Source organism: Puma concolor, chromosome A3, assembly GCF_028749965.1.
Source record: "Puma concolor isolate L17-30 chromosome A3, mPumCon1.1.hap2, whole genome shotgun sequence".
Lineage (NCBI taxonomy): Eukaryota > Metazoa > Chordata > Mammalia > Carnivora > Felidae > Puma > Puma concolor.
Genome location: NC_141669.1, coordinates 118,968,603 through 118,980,761, shown reverse-complemented (window position 1 = coordinate 118,980,761; position 12,159 = coordinate 118,968,603). Strand labels below are relative to the sequence as shown.

Genomic DNA, 12,159 nt, shown 5'->3' with positions numbered 1-12,159 from the left:
ACTTGAGAACCTCACTTGTTCCTACAACCCCATATAAGGAATTGAGGCTCACACATTAAAAATTTGCCTGAGATTACAAAGTAATGAGTAGCATTAAAAAATACCTGAATTTGAGGTTTGTTAGGCTCTAAAATCTGTGGACTATGAACCTATACCTACAAAAGGCTGCAAAAGTAGTCCGTTGCCTTATTGATGGTGTAGCTATCCTACCTGAACAAATATCTCCTAGGACATATTGCTCTGATACAAAGAACATAAGTGTGCCATGGATATGAAAAGAAATGTAACTGGCCAAAATAAACCATGCATGTCTCTGTGCAAGACTCTTCTAAAGGGTTTCAAAGACAGGAGCTGCGAAATTCATTTGGCAAAATAAATTCACACCTCAATCTCCTCCACAATGCTCCTCAAGTCAGCCTGCTGGGACAGGTGGGATGCTGTCTGCAGAGCCTGGACCGTTCTGGAAGATAAAGAGTACAACCCCAATGAATGGCAAATCTCTGTTTATCTACTCACTCTTTCCTATATTGGGACATTTTCAAGAATACCCCTCTCCTGTTCTTTACAAGTATAACACAGTCTCAGTCTTTAAGGAACTTAATCATAATCCAGTTGGGAAAGGACATCATATTACAAAGATCATAACAGCAAGAGAAGGCAGTCCAGGCAACATGACCTGAAATAAGTACCGTGGGCACAGGGAAGAGAGGGAGCACAGGTTCACTCTCCTCTGAAAATATGTTTTGCTCCTAGTGTCAACACACACACAACACTGAGACTAAGACTTACTTAGTTTTAAAAGAGATACGCTCTTCAGGAGAACAGAATTGAATTCAACCAAGCTGTATGTTGTACAAGAAACTGTGCTAGGCAGAACTTAGCTGCCTGTTAACTTTCTACTTTTCTTACTCTAAGACCAAAGAATATTATAGAATCTACATATGCAGACTGTTGGGTAGAATTTGGAGCAAACCAAATGAATGTGTTATAAACAAGAAGGCTTCAGGAAACACATGTTGAATGTTCAATACTTGTGCTATCATCACCCTGCTGGGAGAGCTGAAAGTCACTTAATCCTTCAGGCATTAAATAAGATAAAAGGAATTCAGTTCTGAAACCGGAATGTATTCCCTTTTTCTTTTCCTACCATTTATTTCTGATTATAAAAGTACATATTTGTCAAAACTTCAAGCAATACATTACTAAAGAAGAAAGTTAAAATTCCTATAATACCTACTCCTAAAAGATAATTGTTCTCCAACTTATTTTTAGTTTAATGATACGTTGTATACAACTTTCCACATGAGTACATATAAATGTACTTCATTCTTATTAACCATGACATAGTACGTACTGTTTAGATGTACCAGAATTTACTCAATCTCCAGTTGATAAACATTTATGTTGTCCTAAGTCATACAATGCTGTAACAGATAGCCCTTACTCATCTCTCTAAATATTTTTAAATTGAAGTGAAATTTACATTAGAAAACTAACCATTTGAAAAGTGAACAATTCAGTGGTATTTAGTATGTATCTCGCAATGTTGTACAATCACTACTTCTGTCTAGTTCCAAAACATTCCCATCAGTCTAAAAGATAACCCCGTACCCATTAAGCACTTGCTTCCCAGCTTAATGGGCACAGCCCCTGGTAAACGCCAATCTGCATCTGTCTCTATGGATTTACCTATTCTGGATATTTCATGTAAATGGAATCAGATAACATGTAACCTGTATTTGGTTCCTTATACTTTCCCTTAGCATGTTTTCAGGGCTCACTTATGTTGTAGCATGTATCAGTACTTCATTGTTTTTATGCCTTATTCATGTAGTTTTATCCACTCATGAATATATTCCTGTAAGACAAACTTTCAAGGCAGAATGTGAAAGGTATATATGCATAAGATTTTTTTATTAGATTCTATTCTCTTAGTGCAGATAACCCGGAAAATATAAATGCTGCTTTTCTAGAATGCATAAAGCTGAGGACCCCTGGTGGTTAAGCCACTGCTACTCAACCCCAGAATGGTTACCTATTTCCCAAGACACGACTGGGCCTTTATATAAAACCACCATTTATCAATCAGGTCAATGTGTTGGGGAATGTAGAGAGAATTTATCTGCTTTCATTGAGATCATAACAATTTAGATTCCCTCTATGGAAAATTAATTCCATTAAGATGACAAGTTGGAAAATAGGGGAGTTACAGTCCATGGACAGGAAAGCCCCAGAGTATTCAATGACTCCCATGGGATCTTTGTTGTTAAAAAGCACTAGAGAAAACAAAACCTGAATTTCCAAACAAGATAAAATCCCACATCTGCCCGTGATAAATGCTGAGGCCAGAAAAGGTTGCTAAGACAGCCAAGAAAGAACTTTTCAATTAAGGTATCATTTTTCTCTTCTTTAGAACGAGTGAGTGTCATGCTGGTAACAACTTTAGAAGTTTTTAGACTGAAATTAATCCACTTAGCTTTTGAAAAGTTTTGTCACTGGCTTTAATTACTTATTCCCCAGTCAGCAATTTCTTTCCCTCTGAAGTACTTTTTCAAACACTAAGAAAGCCGATCTTGTCTTGCTAATATACAGCAAATGATTTAAAGAAATTAGGTTATAGGACACCACAATGGCATCTTTTCAGATGGTTCCTTCAAACCTACAATTTTTTTTTTCTCCATTCTAGACAAGTTTATGAACATTCATATCCTAGAATAAGTCCACTTAAATGTAGATGACCCATTTACAAGTCCTAATTTAGATCCAATTTCCTTACACAGGGCAAGTCAGTAGTAATGTTATATAAGGCACCTTGCCAGTTTGATCTTCACAATAACCCTATGAGACAGATACCACTCTCTCCGTTTTACATATGAAAACACTGAGGTTTAAGGGGGTTGAAGCTCCTGGTGTTGGTCACAAAGATATTAAGTAGAAGAGTCTGGATTTGAACATAGTTCTCCCCGATCCCAAGCACGTGCTCTTTCTACCTGCACGCTTTCTACAAGAAAACAGAAACATCAAAGTACAGTTTCAGCCTTTATAAACTCTTTGTTGGGCACCTCCCATGCACCATGCTGTGTGCACACCACAAATAAAGAAGCTTACAATCTAAAAGAGAAAGAACTACAGTAAACCAAGGAAGTAACCAGCTTCCTAAGAAAGAGACTAAGAAGGAAATGCTCTAGAGAAGGAGCTTTTGGTGCAAGCCCGCTAAGAACTGGGCACTGCAAGAGCTCCTTCACATGCATTATCTCATTTAATCCTGACATTTATTCTATGATGTAAGGATTATTGGGCTCATTTTATAGATGCGGCTCAGGGAAGTTAGTAACTAACCCAAAGTCAGAGCAAGAAAGGAACAGAGCTGGTGTTCAAAGTATAACCATATAAGCAAGTATAACTGACTCCAAAATAGATGTACTTTCTTTGTATTTTTTCCTGTTCTGGGATTTTGAGGAGGGAAACTTTCTTTTTTGCTTGGAGGGAAAAGGAAAGTTTTGCTGTAGAAGATGGCATCAGACTGAGGCAGTGATGACAGGGATATCTGGACATGATACTACGGATCTCACTGGGGATCCCTGGGGATTTCTCCCAAGGGATTATGAGAGGAGATCAAAATAATGTGACCTGAAAGCAAAGGACTGCAGGGCCAAGCACTGGACAAAGTGTGTACAAGACGTCAGCCCTGGGAAAAGTAGCCCCAAAGTCACTGATTACTTACTGAGCGTGTGCAAATGAACAGGGTGTGAGTGAGAGAGAATGTCAACTGATTGTGAGCCCTGCCCTTAACAAAATTTCAAGTTTAAAAACATTTTGATCTTACCCCCTCCCCACAAAAACAAACTAACAAAAAACCCAAAAATCTGGGAAACAACTGAACTATCTGCAATAGGGAACTGGTGTCACCAACATCTTGCTAAACAAATAACAAGAGGCCAGGTGCTCCCCCTCCTTTCAGGGGTTGCAACTGAATGGGGGACAAATACAAAACAAAAAATACATGTACTGTTATAAGTGGGGAATTTCAGTGTTAAAGAAAAAAACTACATATAGAATCACTTTTAAGTTTAATAAATATCCTGGGTGCCCTGGTTTCGGTTCAGGTCATGATCTCATGGTTTCGTGTGTTCGAGCTCCACACAGGGCTCTGTGCTGACAGGGCAGAGCCTGCTCAAGATTCTCTCTCTCTCTCTCTCTCTTCCTCTCTCCCTCTCTCCCTCTCCCCCCCCTTCTCTGTTTCTCTCCTGCTCACGTTGTCTCTGTCTCTCTCAAAAATAAGTAAATAAACTTTAAAATGCATTTCCCTAATCAAGGCACCTAGGTGGCTCAGTCGGTTAAGCGTCCAACTTTGGCTCAGGTCATGATCTCACAGTTCATGAGTTCAAGTCCCGAGTCGGGCTCTATGCTGACAGCTCAAAGCCCGGAGCCAGCTTCGGATTCTGTGTCTCCCTCTCTCTCTGTCGTCCCTCCCTCGTTCGCACTCTGTCTCTGTCTCTCTCAAAAATAAACATGAAAAAAAATTTTTAAATGCATTTCACTAATGACAAAAAAAAAGTTTAGTAAACATCCTTAAGTCCGTTAAAACATTAAATTTATAATAAACAGGAAAGTTGCTCAGAGTTCCTTTCCTTTAAGTGCTTCTCCTTCACCTAAGCTTTTGCAGAGTAGTAGAGTCTGATTCCTAGAATGCTCTCTCCTCTGAGCACACACTTCTCCCAGCAGATGTGTCTGTCACAGCTTCAAGGGATCCTATAAGCCGTCCTCCAGTGCAGGGCCTCCACTGCCAACAGCTCACTGTGCCCCAGCCAAACCTCAACAAAGATGCACGTGGCTTGTTGGCTTCACTTTCCCTCGGTTATCTCCTCCCCTGCTTCAGCCTCTAACCTCAAAAGCAATTCTCTTTTTTTTTTAATTTTTTATTTAAAAAAATTTTTTTAATGTTTGTTTATTTATTTACTTTTGAGAGAGAGCGAGCACAAGTAGGGGAGGGACACAGAGAGAGAGGGAGACACAGAATCCGAAGCAGGCTCCAGGCTCTGAGCTGTCAGTGCAGAGTCTGATGTGGGGCTTGAACTCACAAACTCAGATCATGACCTGAACTGAAGTCGGACGCTTAACCGACTGAGCCACCCAGGTGCCCCTGAAGCAATTCTGTCTTTATATGGCAGTGTGTTTATATTCTGACTCAGTATCTTGAGGAACACGGTGTCCAGATGAGTCCACCAAGACAGGGACCTTCCCTGTCTTAATTTAATATCGTGTCTGCAGCGCCTGGCAGAGCACATGGCACATAGTAGATGCCCAGAAAATATGTGCTGAAATCAGCGGACGAACCCTCTCTCAGGACAGTCTCTGACACAAATGAAGTCTGAAAAGTGCTCGACACGGTGACTTACGCTAACACAGTCTCTTCCTTGCTGAGGCGAGCGGTAAGGGCACTGAGTGCTTCTTGGGAAGCCAAGGGAAGGCCAAAGCCACTTAGGGCTGCCACTGCATGGTAGATCTGGGTAACGGATGAGTCTTCACTGACAGCTGCCAGAAGCAGATCTTTGGTCTCATTTGAAATAGAGATCTAAGAAAGGATTGGCAGACATAGAGTTTAGAACAGGTGCTGGTAGTTTGTGGCAAACAACACACAGAGAGACCGCCAAAGTCATACCACCCGGCTAGCACACGGTTGTCCCTCCTCAACTGCTCGGACACCAGAATTCAATGTCTGTAGGAACTCAGCATAACACTTGAAAAGATTCTGGCAAGTCACTTGTCTATTTGTATGGTTCTCCTATGTTCAATGAAACGGATTTCCAGAAATCTGGCATGGGGACATTCTTCTTTTACTCTGAACATTTTTAAAAGTTAAAGGGAGTTGGAGAGAAAAATCTAGGCTTCCCAGAAGAGAGGCAACTATAGGAAAAATTATTGAAAAGCCATGAAAAGTGAAAACTCGGAGAAAAAAATAAACTCCATTTCCTTAAGAAAAATAAAATCACAAGAATGGAATTCCCACCCACACTAATGGATCCTTATTGTTAAAAAAAAAAATTAATCTGACATGACCCTCCCCCTTTAAAAATACACATTACAGTGTAAAGCATATAGAAACGTAGAAGCTGGACTCACCTCACACCCTGAGAGGGCCTGGCTGGACTGCGCAGCATAGAAAAGGGAATCCACATTGCCTGGATCAAGGTTTGACTTAATGAAGGCGCACGCTTTCTAAATAGGAGGGAAAGTCAATGATAAGTGGCAATATACACAGTGACTGGGAAAGCATACATGTTTTTTGAGGACAAAATGCTAAACAATCTGTGATGGCTAAAAGTATGAACTATACAAGATTTTGTGTTTTAAGCAGGTATTTTCCATAGAACACTGTATTACCCAACACTGTAGACTTCATATCAAGAGCAACAAACCTAAAGTATTCTAGTCCTTCTGAAGCCTAAGAGAAAAGAAAAAAGAAAAAAAAAAAACATTTTCACTGATCACCTGCTGTGGCCATAACCTGTGCTGGGTGTTTATGATGCTCTTCCTTTTAATGAACATAAGGACCCTATGGTAGAGATTACCATTCCCATTTGACAGGAAAAGAAACTAAGCTTAGAGTTGGTAAGTCACCTGATGAAGGTGACAAAGCCACAAAATGGCAACGTCTCCACAGATTCTAACTGTACTGGGGTCTCCACTTAGATGTCTCCAAAGTTAAGTCAAGTTCAACACACCTAAAATGAGCTTGAAACCTTCTATTTCTTCACCTGGACCTTCCAGCTCATGTACAGGCACCACCACATACCCTACTACCTGAAGCAGAAACCTAGGAATCATTCTCGACTTTTCCGTTACCCTACAAGCCTGGTGACCCTATCTCCTTTCATTTTTCCAACCCAATCCCCATCCTCTGGCTTCCCTCATTGCCTTATTTCAGGTACTTGCCATTTGTCACCTAGTCTGTTTTAATCATCTCCTAACTGGCCTCAAGCCATGCAGTTCATTCTGCATACTGACTGCTTCAAGGGTGGTCTTCACAAAATACAAATGTAACCATGTTACTCTGCTATCAAAACCCTCGGGTGGTTCCACATTATCCTCAGAAAAAGAGCCGAAGTTTCTGATACAGCATAAAATGCCCCTGTGACTGGCACTTTCAGTGCCAGCTTTACCACCACACCACCTCCGACTCCAAAGTCTTACCCTCCAGCGTGCTGCAGCTACCCAGAGACACTATGATCTTGCCTTGGCATGTATGTGACCCTGCTACTACCCCGGCTGGGAGCACCCTTCCCTTGTCCCTCCAGTCTGCCCAACCAGGTCTTATCTTCATCTCTGTTCAGATGTCACCTCTTCCAGAAAGCATTTACGGACATTCATCCCAGGTTAGGCCAGGGCCTTCCCTCCCAAATGCTCCCCCAAAGTGCTTACCACACTGTACTAACTACCTCCCCCAGTGACCAGTTACTGAAGAGCAAAAACTTGGATGAACCCCAATCACAGTGTCTGCCACAAAGTAGGCACATAATAAAACTCATGCTATTCTCACTGTATCAAACCACAAGGAATACTATCTAATAGTTACATTGCTAAACATTTTGATGGAGGTAACATAAAATTCAGCTATTCAAAATTAAGTGGCAATAAAACCAGTTAAAAGTGGGTGCTTCTGAGGAGTAAGACAGGGTGTAGAACAAGGTGGGCCAGGTAATGGGTTGATGCTTTTCATTAACAGTTGTGCTGTATTATTGGATTTTTTCCTGTGTGTGTGTGTGCTACTTTAACCAAAAATCTATTTTTAAATTTTATGAAAGAAGTTAAATAAGAGTCTCAAAACAAATGGGTTTCAACCAGAAGTTTGAGAAGAAAAAAAACACACAAAGAAATACTTCACACTGCACAAATTAGGGATCTGAAAAAGAAAACAATCTACTCAAGGAATCCTTCAGGACAATGTGGGTAAACTTAAGACATGTACTTTATCGCCATCTGGTGCTTTAACAATAGAACAACAGCATCCAAGACCACCCCTCCCCCTCCACCCCCCAAGGATTATGGTCACTGCTACCACTTTTTGAGCACTTAAAATGTGTCAACATCGGGGCGCCTGGGTGGCGCAGTCGGTTAAGCATCCGACTTCAGCCAGGTCACGATCTCGCGGTCCGTGAGTTCGAGCCCCGCGTCGGGCTCTGGGCTGATGGCTCAGAGCCTGGAGCCTGTTTCCGATTCTGTGTCTCCCTCTCTCTGCCCCTCCCCCGTTCATGCTCTGTCTCTCTCTGTCCCAAAAATAATAAATAAACGTTTAAAAAAAAAAAAAAACTTTAAAAAAAAAATAAATAAAATGTGTCAACATTGTTCTAAGTGTTTTATGTGCATTTCTCCTTAAGTATTAGGTCCTCCTCTTATCTTAAGTTTACAGACAAGAAACCTGAGTCATCAGAGAGGCAAAGTGACTTGTCCAAGGTCACTCAGCTCTTAATGGAGGAGCTGGAATTCAAACCCAGGCAGCCTGGCTCCATAGTTTGAGCTACATACAACCTCTGTCTCTCAAGGTTTTTCATCTCTAGTGAAAAATTATTTATCCTGTAGGAAAACCAGCATTGTGCCAATTCCCTAATTCTTTGTACAGGCAAATGAAGGTAAACAGTCCCAGCAGTCAGTGGCTTTTAAGCTCCCAATGTGTACTAGGTTTTAACAGCAGCAGCAGCAGAAGTGCCAGAAGACCTCTGGAAACACACCCTGGACTCTTGGAAGACCACCCAATGCTGAGGCTTCAGCTGGCCACTTCCAAGGGTTTGTAACTCTGACTTGAGCTGTCCTCATCCTACATTCATTTTCCCAACTGAGGCCTGCAAATCGTCCCCTAAGTGTCCACTCCCTATCTGCTCCTCTCTAACCTTCTATGCCCTATATTAATACTCCCAATTATCTAAACATCCTCCTGAGCAAAGAACATCAGTGCTTTTCTCTACCCATTCTTCCCTACAACTCCCTGAACAGAATCAGGAGCCAAGAAAAGATAGCTAAATCTCTCTCATCTGCCCTTACCTCTCCCTTATTTTCACCATTAACATCTCCCAACTACTCTGAACTCCTCTCACACCACACTCTGTAATCTCGCCAGACTTCGTCACCGTGTTGTGATATAGAGGCATTCCAAGGCAAGAGCTCCCACACCAGGTCCTTTGTAACGGGGCCCACCTTTTCCTCTTAAAAAAAAATTATATGTGTGTGTGTGTGTGTGTGTGTGTGTGTGTGTGTGCGCATATATATAATACGTATATATTACACATATGTATATATACATACATGTATATATACATACATGTATATAATACATATACACACACATATATGTATGTGTGTATGTACATATATATTATTTATTTTGAGAGAGAGGGAGTGAGCATGAGCAGCGGAGGGAGAGAGAGAGGGAATGAGAGAACCTCAAGCAGGCTCCACACTGTCGGCACTGTCAACATGGAGCCTGCTGTGGAACTCGAACTCACAAACCATGAGATTATGACCTGGGCTGAAATCAAGAGTTGGACACTTAACTGACTGAGTCACTGAGGCGCCCCTTGGGCTCACCTTTTTCATACATACTTCTTACCACACTTCCCCCGCACCTCTGTTCTGGCTGTCCCGGACAACCGACTCACTGCTCCCAAAACACAAGCACTTTTAGGCCTCCAGATTAGTGTGAGCAGTTCTCTCCATCTGGAAGCCCATTCATCTCATTCAACTTGTCAGCTAAACTTCTCCCTCTCAATTGGTAACTCCTGACATATTAACAAAATTCAAGACTTCTTTTACTTTATTTTATTTTATTTTTTAAAGTTTATTTATTTACTTTGAGAGAGAGCAAGTGGGGCAGGGGGAGAGAGAGACAGACCCAAGCAGGCTCAGTACCACCAGTGCAGAGCCCGATGCAGGGCTCAAACCCACAAACTGAGAGATCATGACCTGAGCCAAAGTCGGACGCTCAACGGACTGAGTCACCCAGAAGTCAAGACTTCTTTTAAAATAAACTTTCCTTGGGGCACCTGGGTGGCTCAGTCGGTTAAGCGTCCGACTTCGACTCAGATCACGATCTCGCGGTCCGTGAGTTCGAGCCCCGCATTGGGCTCTGGGCTGATGGCTCAGAGCCTGGAACCTGCTTCCGATTCTGTGTCTCCCTCTCTCTCTGCCCCTCCCCCGTTCATGCTCTGTCTCTCTGTCTCAAAAATTAAAAATTAAAAAAAAAAAAAAAAACTTTCCTTGGGGGCGCCTGGGTGGCTCAGTCGGTTAAGTGCCCAACTCTTGATTCTGGCTCAGGTCACAATTTCACAGTTCAATTTCACAGTTCGTGGGGACTGAGCCCCTCGTTGGGCTCCACGCTGTTAGCGCAGAGCCTGCTTGAGATTCTCTCTCTGCCCCTCCCCAGCTCAGGTTCTCTCTCTCTCTCAAAATAAATAAATAAACATTTTTTTAAAATAAACTTTTCTTGATCCTTCTCTCCCCCCAGCTGCTACCTTCTCTCCGCTACCAGTGAGTTTCCAAGTCGGAAAAGCCAAAAGAGACTTTCCAGTGCTCACTCCCTCAGCACTGGACAGAACTGATCACTTCCTCATTCTGAAACATTCGCCTCCCTTTGCTTCCAGGATTCTCCAGCACTCTCCTGGCTCTTGTCCTACTTCTCACAGGGGCTCCTTACTTTCATCCTCTTCTACCTGACCTTTCAACGCTGGAGTTTTTCAACTCCTAGGCCCACTTCTCATCCATCCTCTCTCTCCCGAGGCAATCTCACTCATGCCCACGGCTTCATCCAGAACTTTTATGCAGATATTCTCAAGATTTTTACCCCCAACCCAGACTTCTCTCAATGGCCATTTACATGACTCAAAGGCATTTCAAACTCAACAGGTTTAAGACCAAATTCATGAACTTGCCTGCACAAACCTATGTTCCTGTCTTACAGAACAGCTCAACATCTACCTGTGCAGCAAACGCTGGAAGTCCAGGTGTTAACTTTTTTTTTTTTTAAGTGTATTTATTTTGAGAGAAAGAGCACGCATGCATGCAGAGGAGGGACAGAGACAGAGACAGGAAGAGAGGAAATCCCAAGCAGTCTCCATGCTGGCAGCACAGAGCCTATTGCAGGGCTCGATCCCACAAACCATGAGATCATGACCTGAGCTGAAATCAAGAGTCAGATGCCCAAATGACTAAGCCACCCAGGCATCCCCGGGTATTATCTTTTGCACCCCTTCTGCATTCAGTGTTGCCCCATATTCCCCTACCAAAGTCTGTCTTCTATAGAACAGGAAAGAAACATTTCTAAAATGAAAATGGATCGTGATACTTGCTGCTTAAAATCAACTGCTCTTTAGAGAAAAAGCAAAAATTTTCCTGTGGCCGCCAAGGCACTTAGACTTAGCTCCAGCCTTTCTCTCTGGCTGCACTCCTCTCTCTCCCACTGTCTGCTTAACATGCGGCCTCCAGTCAGTCTCTCAAATGTAATCTGCTCCCTGCCTGCACAGGTCCCTTGCACATGCCATTCCTTCTGCCTAAAGTTCCCTCCCCTGCCCCCGTTAACTCTTCTTCTCCCTTTAGACTTCAGATCAGTCATACCTTCCTTCATTTAATAAACAGTTACTGAGTGCCTACCACATGCCAGCTGCTATTCTAGGAACTGGAGATGTACAACAAATAAAATGGACAAGGTCCCTGCCCTCAAGGAGCTGTAATTTAGAGGGATACAGAGTGAGATTTAAGTTCAGAGATTTCCTTGGGAAAGCCTTCCCTGACCAGGTCAAAGTCCCCTATTTATAAATAGTATATATCTCTTGGGGCACCTGGGTGGCTCAGTCGGTTGAGTGTTCAATTTTGGCTCAGGTCATAATCTCACAGTTCGTGAGTTTGAGCCCCGCGTCAGGCTCTGTGCTAACAGCTCGGAGCCTGAAACCTGCTTTGCATTCCGTGTCTGCCTCTCTCTGCCCCTCCTCCACTCGTGCGCTGTCTCTCTCTCTTGAAATAAATAGACGTTAAAAAAAAATTTTTTTAATAAAAAATAAAAATAAACACTATATACCTCACCTTCGTAAAACTTACCGTAGTTACAAATATTCATGTATACATTTGCTTATATGACTAATGTCTATCTCCACTATTAGAGTATACATTCCA

At 42.3% G+C, this 12,159-nt stretch overlaps 1 protein-coding gene across 2 annotated transcripts in view; it reads right to left on the bottom strand.

Moving 5' to 3' along the window:
* RPN2 (ribophorin II) overlaps nucleotides 1–12,159 on the bottom strand; it is a 60,997-nt gene that overhangs the window by 37,892 nt on the left and 10,946 nt on the right. For both annotated transcript variants that reach the window (XM_086702160.1, XM_086702161.1), the window contains exons 3-5: nucleotides 6,124–6,219; nucleotides 5,400–5,575; nucleotides 385–460 (exon numbers count right to left, since the gene is read on the bottom strand). In XM_086702160.1, coding sequence (XP_086558286.1) covers nucleotides 385–460; nucleotides 5,400–5,575; nucleotides 6,124–6,219 — 348 coding nt within the window. The remainder of the gene's footprint in view (nucleotides 1–384; nucleotides 461–5,399; nucleotides 5,576–6,123; nucleotides 6,220–12,159) is intronic.